This window comes from Macaca mulatta, chromosome 18 (genome assembly GCF_049350105.2).
Source record: "Macaca mulatta isolate MMU2019108-1 chromosome 18, T2T-MMU8v2.0, whole genome shotgun sequence".
Taxonomy (NCBI): Eukaryota; Metazoa; Chordata; class Mammalia; order Primates; family Cercopithecidae; genus Macaca; species Macaca mulatta.
Window position 1 is genome coordinate 25,665,525 of NC_133423.1, and position 17,167 is coordinate 25,682,691.

A 17,167-nucleotide genomic window follows, 5' to 3' on the forward strand; every position below is an offset into this window, starting at 1 on the left:
GAGAACCTGGTTTTTGCATCTGTTTTGCATGCTGCTATGTCTCCAAACCATATATGTCTGTGTGAGTTTTTATAATGCCACATAAAGCAAAATGAGAAGTCTCTTCTTTCTTCTAAAGGGAAATAGTGCCACAGAAAGGTAGAAGTCAGATATTTACTTACGGATCAAAAATCTAGTTAAAAAATAACCCATTGCTTACCTTAGTAATCAATGTGAATTACTTTATAATCAATATGACTGCAAGCTATCTGACTAGTCACTCAGAAAATAAATATTTGATCATGTGATAAACCATTTGAATGTCTACATATGAACCCAGGCCGTATAAAAATAACCAATTCAAGATAACGTAGGAAGCCACTAATAAAGACACAAATAAAATTAGATTTCACAGTTTATGCTGATATTTTGATACTTTTCTGTGATAAAAGCATCTTCCAAACTAAATGTTTCCGTATTTGAACCATATAAATAGTTAAAACTATTTTACCTGCTAATATCTAAATGATGCCAAGAAAATAAGTTCATGCCACTAAAAAGATTGAGATGATTTGTGCTTTATCTGACTTCTTCGTGTAATATGGATTTACTTCAGATAAGTACATTTACTACTTTTCCAATAAGTATGTTTATCTGATAAATATTTTCTCCAGATGTGTGTGTATGTTGGAAAAAAGTTTAAAATAGTTAGGATCCCAATTGAAAAAGTAAAAATCTTAATTGCTTAATAAGAAAACAGTTATTTCATAGTCTTAAGATTTCAATACAAAGAAATATGGGAATATACATGTAAGAGGTTTGTTGGTGTTCATTATTGCAAGGCTGTCTCAAGTTATGGTCATCAGAATAAATTTGTGTGTGTGTGTGTGTGTGTGTGTGCGTGTGTCCTCCTGTTAAATTAGATCTTTTATGAAGTTGTACTCATGCCTATTAGGGATTTTTGTCATTGCAGTTTAAGTTGAATATGAAACATTAATCCTTTGTTGGGTCTAAGCTATCACCATTTATTATAATTTTTATAACATTCCATATATATGCATCTACTAACTAAACATCAGCCTTAATTTAGCTTCTGAATTAAATTTTTTGTTAATAGTGACTCCTACTGGAGAGCAAAAAATACCAATTAGTTTAGCTTCTAAATAAACTATACTCCTTTTTTCAATGGACAAGGGTAACCTCCTATTCCTTGGCTTGGCAACATTTACTATTCCTGTAAGTTTAAAGATGAGAACATAGATTTGAATACTAACACATCAGCAGAAATTATATTTTTGAGTACATACATAATTCTCAGGCCAGTCGTGTTGGGTGCTCCAAAAAGATTTGTGATTGAATATCTTTGCTCCATTGGGAAGAGTTTAGCATGGTGCTGTATTTTTATAATTCTTTTATCCATTTTAGCAGACTTCTGTTACCTAAGTCTATTTTAGGTGGAGTTTTTTTTTGTTTGTTTGTTTGTTTGTTGTTTCGTTTTGTTTTGTTTTGTTTTGCTGCTGCTCTTTAAGGCACTCTTGCATAGAGGAAACAGCAGAGGAGACACAAGGAAATGCACTCGTCTTTATAACATGCTGCTGATACTGTGAACTAGGTGTCTTCTCATTTAAGCCTCAAAAGAAGCTGTGTTATTAACTAGATGAAGGAACTAACACTCAAACCTGTGAGATAGCTTGGCCAGGGTCACACTGCTGGGGACTAACAAGGTTACTCATCAAGATGTGTCTGACCCTCAAGTTTAAGCACTCTGATTTAATAACTTTACTCACACACTGATTCCAATGTCTTGGTAGCTTTTGATCTATAAAATGTCATCTAAGGATCTTTGAGCCTTAATTCTTTGTCTTTAAAGTGGGAATGATAATACTTGTCACAGAGTACTAGTTATGGAGATTAAATAAGTGAAGGCAATTATTATATGTTCTTTAAATTGTGTATCACTGTACTGTGGATGTATTAAGTGTTGTTTTATTAGCAAATATATTTTTGATGGGTAGATGTTTACCTGAAGTGGTTATTTAATTTATAGGCTGGCTTGTTCACATTATGTTATGTAATCATTGTATATTAATGAATATCACTATTTTCCTTAGGGTGTGATCTTTAGCTAATGTAGCCATGCTAGGCAAAAAAGATCAGCATTGTAGAAATAAGCAGGTGTTATGCTGAAAAAAAAAAAAAGACAACAAAACAACAACAACAAAAAAACCAACTTTTGGTGTTCAGTGACTTAAACAGAAACATGGAATTGTTCACGTTCTACCAAGTTATATTTGGGGGGAGAAAAATGGGAATTCTTTCCATGTGATCATTATTCATTCATTCATTTATTCAGCTTCTATTTGTTGAGTTCCCTGCCTTATACTGCAATATGCAGGGCAGTTTGTGTGTGTGTAGGTGTTTATTAGGTTTATTTGGACTTTGCAGTAACCATGTAATGTAGTCATTATTCAGAAATAAAGGTAGAATCTACTCTAATGAGCTCTGTGGTCAGGTGGATAGTTCAGCTCTTTACCCTGTAATAGTTTGTTATCTAATTGTTTAATGTATGTGCAATTGCCCCTATTTCACAATTAAAACATTATTCTTTAGTCATATTTTCTCGCTTCAGCCATGAGGTCAAATTCAAGGGCAGGAAGAAAATTGACATGTCTCTGAACCCTGTGCATGTCCCCAAATGGAGCTTAACCCAAAGTTGGGAATCACTAAATAATTGTTCACGAAATGGTTGAATATAGCTCTTCATTCAAGTGATGTAGATTCCGAATATTTACTTGTTCTTTAATGCACTTATTCATTCATTCAGCAAGTTTTTATTGAACATCTACCTTGTAGGTAATACTATACCAATGCATTGGGGATTTTAGGTCAAATATTTCCCAGTTTCTTATAATAACACAACTGTAGATGTGTGTTGTCAATTCTGCTTCACTTCAAATACATCTGTCAAAGACTTTTTGGAAAATTACAAAAGAACTGTAAACTTTAGATTCTAGAAGAAAATAAGAATCATGTGGGTTTCATTTAAGTGGTCAACACTTCTAGACAGTTTTGCTGGTAAGAATTTTTTTCCCCAGAAGTGGCAGAAAAAACAACTGGGTTCATTGACTACCCCCAGTGTCCTCGATAGTGCTTTGTCTAAGCACCAGAGAGGGATGGTGGCTTCCTGTGTAGTGTGGCTAACCATCATTCCTCATCATTTCAGTGATAACAAGGCCGGGTGTGGGGGGGGCAGGGGTGGTACCAAGTAGGTAACTCAAGTTACCTACTGTTGGTTGGGTAACTTGTCCAGTTATACACTAATGTGAAAACTGTGTCTGTGAAACAAGCAGTAGACCAGTTTAGGGTCCTGTAAAAATTGTCTGCTTAAGATTAAGACTTCTTTAAAATTATTCTGAAACACGTGAATTTATGCATATAGCTTCAGTTGTTCTTATACTTCTGTTCTAACTCCCCACGCATCACACTAAAAATTTATCATGGATGATATTTCTGTCACAAAGAAAACTTCAAAGGCTGAGATCGCAGAAATGTCTCTGTTGACAAGCCACTGACTTGAGTTCTGCGATTGAAATGTACTCCAAGGTCAGCAAACCAAAACCAAACATCACTGGATGATAATACGTTCAGTGTCTCACTGGCTATAATTCATAGATCACCTTTCAAAGCTGTATATCTTTATTAATCATTGTAAATTTTTGCTTTTGAAATCTTAGACTTGTTTCCATTAGGCAATGAAGCCCAGAAGCTTAATGTTCTAGTCTCATTTTAATTTTTTCAGTCTCATGTGCTGAATTGTCAGGGTTTAAAAATCGATTTCACCTCATCAGATTAAAAATATTTATTTATGCACATGTTAACAATATATTAAAAGAAATGAGAGCTTCAATTTTAAAAATAGGAATTGTAGTTCATTAAGCCATGACAATTTTGTTTATATTTACATAATTAATAGAAAGGCATTTATATGTTTGCAAAATAGGTAAGAAAAGGTATTTAACGTAGATGAAGCAGAATGATTATTTATCAAAAGAGTTTAGAGATCTTTCTAGCAGTCTGCCCATGGAAAGTTAGGATCTAGAAAAGCCTTCTAAATAAGGGAAGAAACAACAAAGAAACAATAACCAGGAAACCCCCCAACTTATCTCTTTAAATTCCAGCCTCTTTTCTAAGTGGTGGTTTTTACATACTGTCCTCTGGTAGGTGGGTACCCTGTCCTTGTGTATTAAGCACCGAGGGTGGTTTAAAGGTTACAAATGTGATCCTGTCAGATTGACAACTAACTATTCTAATGAGGAAAAAATCCTCAAAGCATGAAATTTGAATGAAATGTGTGATTATAATTCAAGTACTGTTTACACAAACCTCTGGGGACCTTCCGAATAAATGCAGAGCAAGTGAGTTAGACAAACCTCTGCGCCTTCGATACGTGTGTGTGGATGTGCGGTGTGTGTGTGTTTATTTTAGAGAGTGGGGAAACTTTCCACTATTAGCCCGGGGTTTGCTCCTCAGAACCAACACCACTATTCCTCCTTGTTTATTAATACTGTATGTGTTTTGTTACCATATTGAGTTGTAAGGAAATAGGTGCTTTGAATTATTAAAGTTGATTCTTGAGAATAGATGTATGCCCGGGTGGCATTTGCTTCGGCATATGCAAATGATTTAGTTTCATTTGGGATCAATTCCCAGAGGCCCTCCTTTCCTGTGATGCTCTGAATTTGGCAAGCTCAAGTCAGCCCATCTTCTCTCCCCATCCCTCCCTTTCTTTCTTTCCTTTTTTGTACCTCCCCCCCCACTTTTTGTTGATTGGTATAATATTTTTAAAAGACAATAAATAAATATATCAACTTGCTTGTTAGAAACCGTGCCATTTATAAGTATTCTATTGTTCAGTTGTGATCAATAAAGGTCAACGAAGGTTTTCACGTTCTTAAAGTTTAGCAAAATCGAAGTTTAGTAAAAATGTGCATGAGATGTTTGTTAAAATATTTATACAGATATTGGGCTGCAGGGATGCTGCAAAACTCTGAAAATGTGGTCTCAGGGGTGCCTTTGAGGAAATTGACAGCTGTAAGATATTCGTCGGTTCGAAGGTACCAATAAACTTGCTTCTGAGCCCAGCAGACAAATAGCGTGAAGTTGGCGGTAGATTGTCCAAAGCCACAGTGAAAGCACCCAACTCCATAGTGGAAAACGTGCGCCTTTGGGGCGCCCAGCGCCAGTGAGGGGAGCAGCGCCCCAGCCCCTCCGCAATCTCTGGGCCCATGCGGCCGTCTGCGGCGGGGCGAGGTGAAGTTCATGGGCGGCTGCGCTTCCCACCAGCTCCGGGGAGGCCGGGGCCCGCGGAGCCCGGGGCGGGCCGTACTGCTACTCTGTTTTATTCCGCAACCCCGTTTTGTAGGTTGTTGACCAAGCAGTCAGAAAACAGTGCCCCCTCTCTCCTTTTGAGCGGGGTCAGAGACGTGGTGTTTTTTTTTTTTTTTTTTTTTTTTTTTTCTCTCTCTCTTCCCTCCCCTTTCCCTCCCCTTTCTCCGAGTCGAGTTCTCAGGCAGCTGCGTACAATGCTGGGAGCTAGCCAGCAGCAGAGACAGATGGCAGAGTTATTAGATGTGCATCATACGATTCCCTTCCTGCCACTCGCTTTTTAATCAAATTAAAACAAAAAAGAAAGAGAGGGAGAGAGAGAGAGGGGGAGTCAATTAACTGCATTTGTATTCTGCTCAATAATGGACCCTGTTCCACTTTTACCCTAAGGCAGTTGAGTGGAAATTTTAGAGAAGAAAAGGGTGCCTAGAACAAAACAAAACAAAAAAGGAAAAAAAAAAAAAGAAAAAAAAAAAAGAAAAAGAAAGAAAAAGAAAAAAGTGAAGACTGCAGAAATTTGTAAGAATCGGCATTATTCGAGGAACTAATAAAAACCCCTCGGAAAAGTTGAATCGATCTCGCGTATGCATTAGGATTTCGAGCTCCATCAGGGCCGGGCTGCCTTCCAGCTCCGCTGCGCAAAGTTGAGCGTCTGACAGCAGCGCCGCGGCCTCCCCCGCCCGCCAGGAATGGTCTCTTCCTGCTTTGCATATTCACCACGCTTGGCCCGGCCATATGGGAAAATGCAACTGAAGGAATTGTTGTGAAAAAAGGGACAGCGAGTTTGAAATAAAAGTTGTTAGAGTGGTACTGAGGAGAAAAAAGAATCCGAGACCATGTACTGCGCATACACAATCCCGGGCATGGGCGGCAACTCTTTGATGTACTACTATAATGGGAAAGCGGTAAGCGAATGCGGGCTGCGAGGGGGATTTTTGACAAGTTTTATTGTCGCAGGGATGAGCATCCTAGGTGGTGATCATTGTTTGCAAAGTTGTGCAGGACTGCCGCACCTTCCTGGGTGCCGTGAAATATTTATCATTTGCCAATCCTAAGATCTTCTTGCCTACTTCTTCATCGTCTTTTTCCCCCACCCTCCTCCCCCAGAGTAGAAAAATAGATGCTTTCAGAGCTTTAGAGAGTGGATCCTAGAGCGAAAGTTTGCAGTCAGGTAAAGTTGAGAGGTGGTATGATTTTTTTTTTTTTTTTAAAGAGAGTTTTGGAAAATTCTTATTCCTTCCAAATGACTGTTAGAAAGGAACAGCAGATACGAGAAGCAGAATTGAGAAAGCCCAAGTTAGGCTGAGAGGAAATTTGGGGTAAGTTTCTCCCTGGATTGAGGTTTTGTGATATCTAAAGTCTTACTAAGTTGGAAGCTTGAGTGCAGTGGATAGAGTGGAGAGAACCTGAAAGGTTAAAATAGAGCAAACACATAAAACTGAGAGATCAAATTAAGGAGTAGATTATATAAGCTTATATGTATATTTAAAGCCAAAATGGGGAAGGAGAAATAAACGGGTTCATTCATGCATATAACAGTATTGTCATAAGTTATTTGTGCTGTGTGGCTTCTTCCCTCAGTTTTCCCCCTCTTCCAACAGAAACGCTTTATTTAAGAAAAAAATGTGTCTGGTATTTTGTGCATAACCCCAGCAGAAGGTTTATACTTGCCATCTGGAGGTTTATTTATTTATTTTTTTTCCCTTCGTCTGGGCCCACTGAAGGAAAAGGATTTCAATATTTTCAAATCGGTATGCGGGGCTCTCGGGAAGAGTTGTTGGGTGATATAGGAGCAAAAATTTATTATTTTAAAGTAGAAAAGAAGAATGAGAGAAAAGTGAAAAGCAGCCATTTATAAACTGTTCTCTTTGTGTACTTTGAACTTCCATTTGGATTGATCTTAATCAGGGATAGTTAGGCCAAAGGCGACAGAGCAGAGCTTTCAGGAAGGCCCAGTTCAGCTGTAGCAATTGGCGCAAACGAATTAAACATGTGTATGTGCTGCTATATGCCTGTGAGTGTATATACATACAGATGCATGGATAACGGTTATTCCTAGCTGAGCATATTCTGTAATACATACATATACACAACTGTTTGAAGGTGTAGTTTCAGAAGATTAATAATTTCATTTAAAAAGCCAGTTTTATGAATGGGCAACTTGAAATAATATCGTTTACTTTTATTTTGAAAAGTACAAGTAAATCATCAAAAGTTCATAGTGCTATCCTATTTTTATCTTTTTTTAAAAAAGAACACGGAGTAATTAAAATAAGTGTGGTAAGGGAAATATAATTTTAAAACAAATGGTTTTCACTGTGATTTGATCAAAGTGTTTAAATCTGTAAACATAAATATTGGGATTATGTAACATCTTTTTTTTTAACAAGTACATGATTTGCAATTGGTAGTTACTCATATATAGCTAAGACTTTTGCCTATTATCTTTTAGATGTTCTCATACATAACATATTCAGCACCTTTCATTTTAAAGCACTTTTAATGAAAATTATGTGAAGGATGCCATCTTAGTCAGTAAGCAAAAGTGTCTCTGAAGCAACAAAACAGATTCAGGGATTAGATAGCCCTTATCCATTATGAAAGACTTACATTATAAAAGAATATGTTTCCATGGTTTTTATCTTTCAGGATTATAAGTTATGTGACTTTTACATGTTAATTGTTAATTTTACATCTTAAATATCTGAACTGACAAAATTTTAATTTAGGTTTTGTATCTTTTAACTCACTTTTAGCCAAAAGGAATTTTCAAAAATATGTGTTCCATTCCCACAGCTTGCCAGTTGCCTCCACCGTAAGAAAATGCTGAATATGACATCATATCACTAATATGCCCTCTCAGTTGCCAAATATTTTGGTTGTTAGATTTTTTTTTTTTTTTGAGAGGATGGTACTCATAAAATCAAGATCGCTCTGTCACAGGAAATGTATTTATAGGAACTGTTTTAAGGCGTTTATTAAAAACAAATCTGGTGATGTATATCTCTATTGATTCAAACACTGGAAAGAGGCAAATTGTACATACATTATAGTTAGAAAAAAAATAGCCATTTGGAACACCAGCAGAAAGCTTTTGAAACTGTGGATGGCTACCAGTTGTCCATCTTAACTTCGTGAAACAGACAGCAAAGTCCAGTTGTGTGTGTCCCAAGGAAGGGGCCAATTCTATACCATTTTTTAAAATGCCCTCATGCATACTTTGAGGAAGCAGATTTTTGTTTATTCTACAGTGTGTATTCTGCTGGCTCTAATTCTGCATTGAGCGGCTTTTGATTGGGTGCCAGACATGTTGTGGAGATTGTGTATACCATGCGTTAATTGTTCAAAATGCCTATCGAAGAGACTTTACATTTCTTGAGTTTCACTTATCGTTTGGAAGTTGAATATCTATGCGTTTTTGTGTGTATGTGCATGTCTAACCAATGTGTGTTTGAACCTGAATTGTTGGAGTTAAGTGTGGTCAGCTATTTGTTGCACAAGTTTTCCTCTGAAGAGAACACAGCACTGAATTCCTTCTTTTTTCCCAGTGACAAGTCAATTACTTGTTTAAATTCAGTTTGAACTCCCTGAACTGAGAGAGGCCAGAGGAAGCAGGTTTTCCCTGTGAATAAACAAAAGAAGAAAAATGGAAAATCATTCCAAAACACAGTGATTTTAGCTTGTGGGAAGAATATAATTAAACATTACAACAATTATGGTTTCTTCTTTTATGAACTGGCAACTATAGGGTTTGTAAAATCAGTTGTCCTCTAACTTTCTAGCAGAAATATAAATATTTTAGGACAAACAAAAGAAAACGTGATTTTTTTTTTTTTACTATGTTAAGTTATGAAGTGTTTCCATGTCTATATCCCACAAGAAATTTTTTCCTTGTTTCTGTGAACAACGGTACCTGTCCAGAAGTGTGGACTCTGAAACAAATACTTAACAAAAAATCATAACCCAAGAGCTATCAAAGAATAAATTTTGGATATAAACCAGAATGTATTTTTAAAAATCAGTTTCTCCTCAGGTGAGAGTTTAATGAACTTGACCAAATAATTTTTGTGATCTTTTTTCCTCTGTGCATTAGAGGTTTAAATACAAATGAATCCCAATCTCAGCTTAAAAAAAAATTAAAGCACCACATCTGAACTACGGAACAGATTTTTTTTTTTTTTGCAGAGAAAATCAGTAACTTATTTTGTGTTGGAAATACAAGCTTATATCAAAGTGTGCCAGTGTGTCTGTCCTCATTCAGGCTATGAGAAGTATTAGGCATTACCTGCTCTACAATAAGTGTAGTTCTAGCTCTAAATTTTGATTTTTATAATTTCTTACATGTTCACTGAATAAGAATTTTAATAAGTGATTATTTGGTCAAATTTCACATATCTAATAATATAGCATATCCACAAAGATAAAATTATGGCAAATAAAATTGAAAACAAAAGTGGCAAAATTTCCTCGTAATGGTAATTTAAGATCACATCATCAGCTCTCGCCAGCATGTGCATGTGTTAAACCGTATAGAGAAACCTGTAATTATTGTAATTGCTCTTTTTGCTTTATACTAACAAGCTTCAAACCATGTTTCAAAGTAGTTGTTTTGAAATAGTTATTTGTCAAATCATCAAATCTCGGAAAGTAAATGGTAATGAGCTTTTTATGTTTATATTCTGACTGTTGGTCATATTATGCAGCTTTTCAAGTCCATAAAGTTCAGAGATGAAACTGGATGTTAATTATTTCTGATATCAAGGCCAAAGAATAAAATAATGTTATGAGTCCTACTTAAGGTGAAAAATTAGGAATATTTGAATATCAGAATCTCTCATTTGGGAAATGTATTCTTAGAAGAAAGTTTTTGTATAGATAAGTGACAATATCAGTCAGCAACCTAAATTTTTTAAAGCTAAAAATTGGAGTATGAAGAATTTAGCTTTTTCTCATTTATCACAGGAAGTGCTAACATAAAAATATTAATATTTAAATAGCACCACTAATAACATTTTTCAGTACATTTTACATATGGATTTTTTCCCCCCCAAAACCTCATAGTTGGTTGGAGCAGCCACACATAGGACATAGGTAGCCACTGGGTTTTAAAGTTTCCAGTAGTGTGTCAACTATGCAAATTACATTTGACATTTTAAAAATATATTTCATATACTTACTATTTTCAGAACCATGATTATAATTGAAAGCAGACAGTATAAATGCTTTATTTTTTAAAATTGCTGTTTACTTGCTATTACACAGCAAAAATTTGCTTAGGCCACAAAGTAATCGAATTTTAAAATTCCCCACTGGTTCAATAAAATAAAACATATCAAAGAGAAAGCATGTAGGACAAACTTCTTTTTTGTGAGCTTATTTTTTTATGTAGTTGGCACTTTACTCATTTAAAAAAACAATGAAATTTTTATTTTTTTCTTTTATGCTTCATTGCTTGAAAACAAAATTATGTTGATTTTGTTCTTTACGTTTAAGCTGAAAAAATTCACCAGACAATCTTGACATTGTGGCTACATCTTGTCTTCCTGCCTCTGATTAAATTTTCAGAATCCCTGCATGAGATTTACAGATACCAGTTTGAACATTTCTGTGAGGCTAATTTCTCAGGGAAAAAAATATGGATCAGTTACATCTTTGGTTAATTTTATTTAATTCCTAATTTCTGCTAGGTCTAAGCATTTTAAATATAGTGTTGGTAATGGATAAGCATCCTTCTGTCGCTAGGTGATGGCATTGTTTCAGGCAGAATTAGGAGGAAGGACATTGGCATAGGGGAAGGAGGGTTGGGGAGAAAAGTGGTCAGGAAAAAAGATCTAATAGCTGATGCAGTCTTTTAAATACCTTTCCAACTGATCTACAGGAAATTGTGCTGAAGAATCATTTGTTTCCTGTTCCACTATAAATGTGGTTTACATTACATCCCCCATTCGGCTTTTTTTGTTGTTGTTTTGTTTCTACTAAATTACAGTACCACGATGGAGGTTTGAGAATAAGTGATGTCTTCCTTTATAACTTATCTTTTAATGGCTTCATCATAGTTGGACTTTAGACACTGTCATATTTCATTATGATGAATTTTGTATGTGTGTGTTTCCAAGCCTACTTGAAACTTCTCTTACTGCTCTGCCACTAAGGAAAACAATGCTGCAGTCTAAGTTCTTTAGAATCACTATTGTAGGTCAAATACATGGTCTACATGCTGCCATCAGGGATCTATTAAATGAATCTCTCGTTTTCTCATTCAGAAAATTTAGAGATTTTAGATGTGGTTCTGGCAATTGTAAAAGTTGTTTGAATTCAGATTTACTTTTGCCTTAAGAAGATAATACAGTGGAGACATATATTTGCTGTGCACAGCTCACCTAAATGCATGCCTTGTACCTGTGAGAATTTCAGTATGGCGACACAAAAGATTACTGGGCCTTTTTTCCCCCTCCAATATTATCAGAGTTACAAAATAACTAATTTTTCACAGTCAATATAATTTAATAGTAATTTTAGTTTTAAGGCTTTTCCAGTTTTTATATATTTAATTGCACTTTATTAGCCCTTAATACTTCAAACATAACTCTAAGATGACACAGGCTAAAGTTATATATGATAAACATTATTGATGACTAAAAAAAAGGGATATCTGTATATTCATAAAATATTTATAATCTATTTAGGAAATCCTCATAGTCCTAAAAAAAAAAAAAAGCAGTTGTTTGTATACCATGAAAAAGAGATCAATAGTGACAAAAGTGGAAAAGATACTTGTATAAAATTGTCTCCTTTAATGTGAAGTGATCTACTGAAAGTTATACTTGGAATTTTCAGAAAATGTCCATAGTTGTAGTCTTTATAACATTTCAAATTCTATAATAAACTATTTGGCACATTATCATATCGTTTTAGGTATGTAGATACCATGGCATTTTATTAAGCAAAACAATTTTTTTTTCTTCTGAAGAACACTTCTTAAGGTGAAATTTATTGGTTTTCAGCTTGAAAGTGGTTTGAGAATTATACATGAACTGCACTTAAACTTTGGGAGACTTTCCTTTTTGCAGTGCTGAAGATCCATGACTTGGTTCCAAACCTTATATTTGCAGATGTATTTATGGCACAGTACCACATTCTGATTAGAACTTAATAGGTCACATTTCTGATATTTCTGTCTCTAAATGCTGTGTTGCTCCTGTTTACCTAGTTTTCTTCCTATTCTTCCTAATTTCTTAAATCTGCACATATTCATTGAGGTATTTAATCCAGCAAAAAAGAGACACTACGCCTCTAACATTCTGTTTAGGAGAGTATACTACTTTAAACTCTTCTCCCCACCTAAAAAAAGGGGGCTAAAGAGTGGGTTTGAACACCTGAGAAGTCAGAGGTGGGAGCAATGTAGATGATGGTCTAATTTCAGGCTCAACCGAAAAAATGCAGGCTTTGGCTGGTATCCTCCAGGGACCTAGCTCTGTGCTTTCCTAGAGACCAAATTACACTCATCTTGAGAGAGGGCACGTTGAGGTAATTGGTAGGAGAGAGTGGGGAGAGTTGAATTCCAGCTGCTTCCATTGTAGCTGACCTGAAAATGAATAGGGGATGTTAACAGTGGAGGCTAACATTTGACTTGGCTTTTTCACCTCCACAAACCTAAGGGTGAGAATTATAGAGTACTGAATGACTGCACCAATAATGATCCTGTTTAAGTGGGAATTGCTATGTTGGGAAAAACTCTCACACCATTTTAAAAATACGTGATGCATTTACCAACCACAGTACTATTACTGTAGCCCAATAAAGTTTATCCACAGTATGGAAACATTCTTTTTTTTTTTTATTGTCAGCCATCTAGTGAGTGTGTATTGGATCTTCACGTCTTTGGTTACCATTTTAAAATGCTCCTACTGAAAGACATTTGGAAGGCACCAGAATCCCATCTCCAAGAAGGGAAGCAAGATACAAGTGCTCTGTACTCCTTTTCTCCTAGAATGTGTGGTCTTTTTTTTTTTTTTTTAAAGGAGAATGAATACGGTATGACTCAATAGCTTTTCTAACGAATAAAACAAATTAAATTGATGTTACATGCATATTTAAACCCTATCCAGTTAAGTACTGACGTGATTAAAATAATCAAATGTATTACTTAAAAAATTAAAAAGGATAAATTCTGCACCCCATTATTTTATTGACTTTTAAATATAAATTGCAGAAATGTTTACATTCCTAGTGGCATTATTAAGCTAAACTGACGAATCAGAGGAAAAAGTTGATTGGCCAGCACATTATTATTTCTGCACCTGTTATTACAGAAGTGGAGGCTCAGCATTAAAGGAGCTGGATGGATGCTGTTTTCTTAGGCTTCCTTTGTGTGATGTGGGGGTTGGGATAAATGTGTAACAAGTGTACTTTCACTTTGTAGTGCCTTTTTGTGTGTTGATGTGATTAAAAGACTACAGTGTTTTTCATGTAGCTTTGAAATTAATATGCAAATAATAGGGGATGTTAGGGCTTCCCTCTACCTGCTGCACTAAACTTCCCAAAGCCAAATGGGGTGGGGATTGGTGTCAACTTTTTTCATACAAGTTTTTTAGTTGCAAACATTGCCAACTTTTAATCTCTACTCTGAATTTGTAAGGGAGGGTGAGGGAAATGTCAAACTCATTGACGTAGGATTGAAGATCTGAGATGAAAATACTTTCAATTTTTTATTTTCTACTTATATATCAGGATGTTAGGAGACCTTGAAAACATTTTGGAAAAGTTGTGTAACATTACCAAGGCTTTGGTGTAAGATTATACTTTTCTTCTGGTTGAGTTCTTCCTTGTATTAATCATGCAATATCATTTCTCAAATACTTGATCCCGGTTCTCCCCTGGAGCATAGGTGACAATAATTGTTTGTTATTATAATTCTAGAATTTCTTGGGTGTTCATTGTCCGTAATTCATTTCACACAGAGAAATCTAAACTTTCTTCAGCTAGTAGAATAAATAATGCATTCTCTGTCCTTTCCTTTTCTTTTTAAATTTTGAGTTCTTTAGGTATGTCATTGTAGTTTTTGAAACATAATGACATTAGATTTGGATTGAAGGGGGAGGGAGAGAACTTTTCTTTCATGCCATCTAATGGCTACTTTGAATTTGCAAAGAAATGAATACAATGCCATTATTTTCTGTGAGATACTACTTAACACTGTTTTCCTATCAGTTTAGACTTTGTCCTGTGTAATAATTTAAATTCCTAGATTTTAATAACACTTAATATGTAGCATGGATCCCACTTAATCTCCCCCCGGCTTCACAGTAAAACGTTTACATAAATGAACTCTCAATTTTGATATTAACTATTTAACTCACTCTTTCCTGAGTTAATACTACTTCCATAATTAAACATGTTCCACAGTTGCCATAGGAGTGTATCTTAAAAATGATGTTCTTTGTTCTTTTGAGCCATCTTTTGGCTAGGTCAGTAAAGAAATGGGAACTTGATTTTATTTTAAAACAATTAAGTTATTACTCTACTATTGTATTAGACATTCAGCTTCAGAGGGAGTAAAAGATAAAATTCCATCACATTTCCATTTTGTTACGTTTGCAGCAGAAACTTGTATGCTCAAATTGGTTATTTTCAACTCATGACAGCTGTGATATTTAAAATGATCACAGCTGTTGTGACTTAAAATTGATTTTTCTATTAACACCTGAGAAAAAGACCTGTGCTGTATTAAAAACTTAAATAAGGTAACTGTAAAATTAGATGTGTTGATGTGAATCTGGTAATCCTACTTCCCAGAGGTTGCAAAGTGCAGCACACCTCTTGCATGCTTCCAGGGAATGAGCTAAAACTGCTAGAAATAGATGCATGATTGTTAAACGCGTTTACATTTTAAAGGATTCCTGTAATAGCAGATCCTCTTGGCCCAACTTCGCAGTGTCACTTTTGCTGATAAAATCATTTAGGATTCAGTTTCCTTAATTAACCCCAAGAAAGATGACTTACATGAATCATTATGATATCCTAACCTCTAGACTAGAGAAACTGCTTTACCTTTCAGATATGACATTGAAAAATGCAAAACCATACTGAATTGTTTCTTATGAAGGAAGTTTTGGTTTTATGGTCCTTTTCCTCCATTGTCTTTAGATGATGAAAAAGGAAAAACAGATGAAAAAGGACAAATAGATCATGGCTAAGTAGTTTTAGGCTAGCATTTGTTTTTGGAATCTTTAATACATTTTAAATCTTCATGTTGAAGATCCATTGAACCTGTTTTAAAGTTAGATGGTGATTCCTGGGTTCAGTTGGTCTATTTAGATGTTTACCTTCTCAGTATAATCCGTATTAGAATCTCGCATCTGTCAGTAGATGACCTGTATTTAACAAACTAACCAATTTAAGAAAACATAAACACATTTATACATTAAGATATTTTCCTGTTTTGAGTTAGATGATGTAGTATATAAAACATAGAGCTGGCCTGATGTGGAATTATTTATAGATAACAGTGTCTTCACAGATGCATTGCCAATAGGGAGCTATGTAGATTAAACTCTTTGGCTGGTCCTAGGCTTTTTACCTGTGTAACTCAATCAGAACTGAAAGCATGACAGGTTTTATGATGATGAATATATGGCTGGATTGGAGAAAGTATGGTTGGGTGGGTAGATAAATGGATAGATTTCGTAACTAGACAGTAATAGATAATGCCAATTATTTATTACTCAAACTTGTTTATTCATCGAAAATTTTTATAGAGTATTACTTTGATTATTGCATGTAGTTCAGAGCTATTAGTTGAAAATGATAAAATATTTGCTATCACATAATCAAGACTGCTATAGAGTTGGTTCTAAAACCAACTCAGAGTGAACATAGATTACTTGTTTCAAAGTTAGAGACTAAGACTGTGGAGCGCCATAAGATCACAAAATCAGACTATCACATACTAAGTGATCATGGGTGTCAGTGGCTATTTCCTTGTTTAGTTGAAAGAAGATACCACTAGAGGTGGACGTTGTTTATATGAAGATTTAAGAAAATCAAAGTGGATATTTGTTGCTGACAGACTAAGATTACAAACATATATTTTTAGAACAGGGGTGTTCCCCAGGGGACGTATGGCAATATCTGTAAACAATTTTGATTGTCACAACTGTGGGGGTCAGGCAGGGGCTTGCTACTGGCATCTAGGGCTGGAGGCCAGGGATGCTGCTAAGCATCTTAACAGTGCGCAAGACAGACCCTCAGAAGTGCTGAGCTTGGGAAGTCCTGCTTGCAAAGTAATATATCTGGACCTTAAGAATTAAATAATGTCACAATAAGTTCCATAATTAAATCTTGGCATTGGGAGGCGTTTATAGCGGTTAACTTTTTTTGTTGTTTTCTTTCCCTATTTCCCTTTTCCTTTTCTTTTCTTTCCTTTTTTCTTTTGTTTCTAAAACATTCTTTTTATTTATTTTTTATTTTTTTGTTTTTTTGACGTAGCACACTATAGCATTGCCTAGGTATTTCTACCTTTTACCATGAAAACATGAGATTTTATAGTGTACTAAATATTGTACATTATTTGTGAACCAACTGGAATGGCTTCAGAGCAGCTGTTAGAATATGTTGAGTCAGTAATGCACATGTCTGCATACCCTAAACATATATTTATGTCTTACCTTTTAAAATGTTTAGAACCCTCTATCAGTGTAACTATTGGTTTGTCTTGAATCATCCTAAATGAAGAAGTGTATTACCATTTTTACCCTACAGGACATAAAGTAGAAAAAAGAAATTAGCATAAAGAAACTAATTA

General features: G+C 35.1%; 1 protein-coding gene across 42 annotated transcripts in view; it reads left to right on the plus strand.

Annotated features, from left to right (window-relative positions):
* TCF4 (transcription factor 4) overlaps positions 1 to 17,167 on the plus strand; it is a 363,540-nt gene that overhangs the window by 263,182 nt on the left and 83,191 nt on the right. For 2 of the 42 annotated variants that reach the window (XM_015122051.3, XM_015122052.3), the window contains exon 1: positions 6,098 to 6,269. The exons of the other annotated variants lie outside the window; for them this stretch is intronic. In XM_015122051.3, coding sequence (XP_014977537.1) covers positions 6,201 to 6,269 — 69 coding nt within the window. In that variant the 5' untranslated portion in view covers positions 6,098 to 6,200. Of the gene's footprint in view, positions 1 to 6,097; positions 6,270 to 17,167 lie in introns of those variants that run through there. 42 annotated transcript variants of the gene reach the window in all.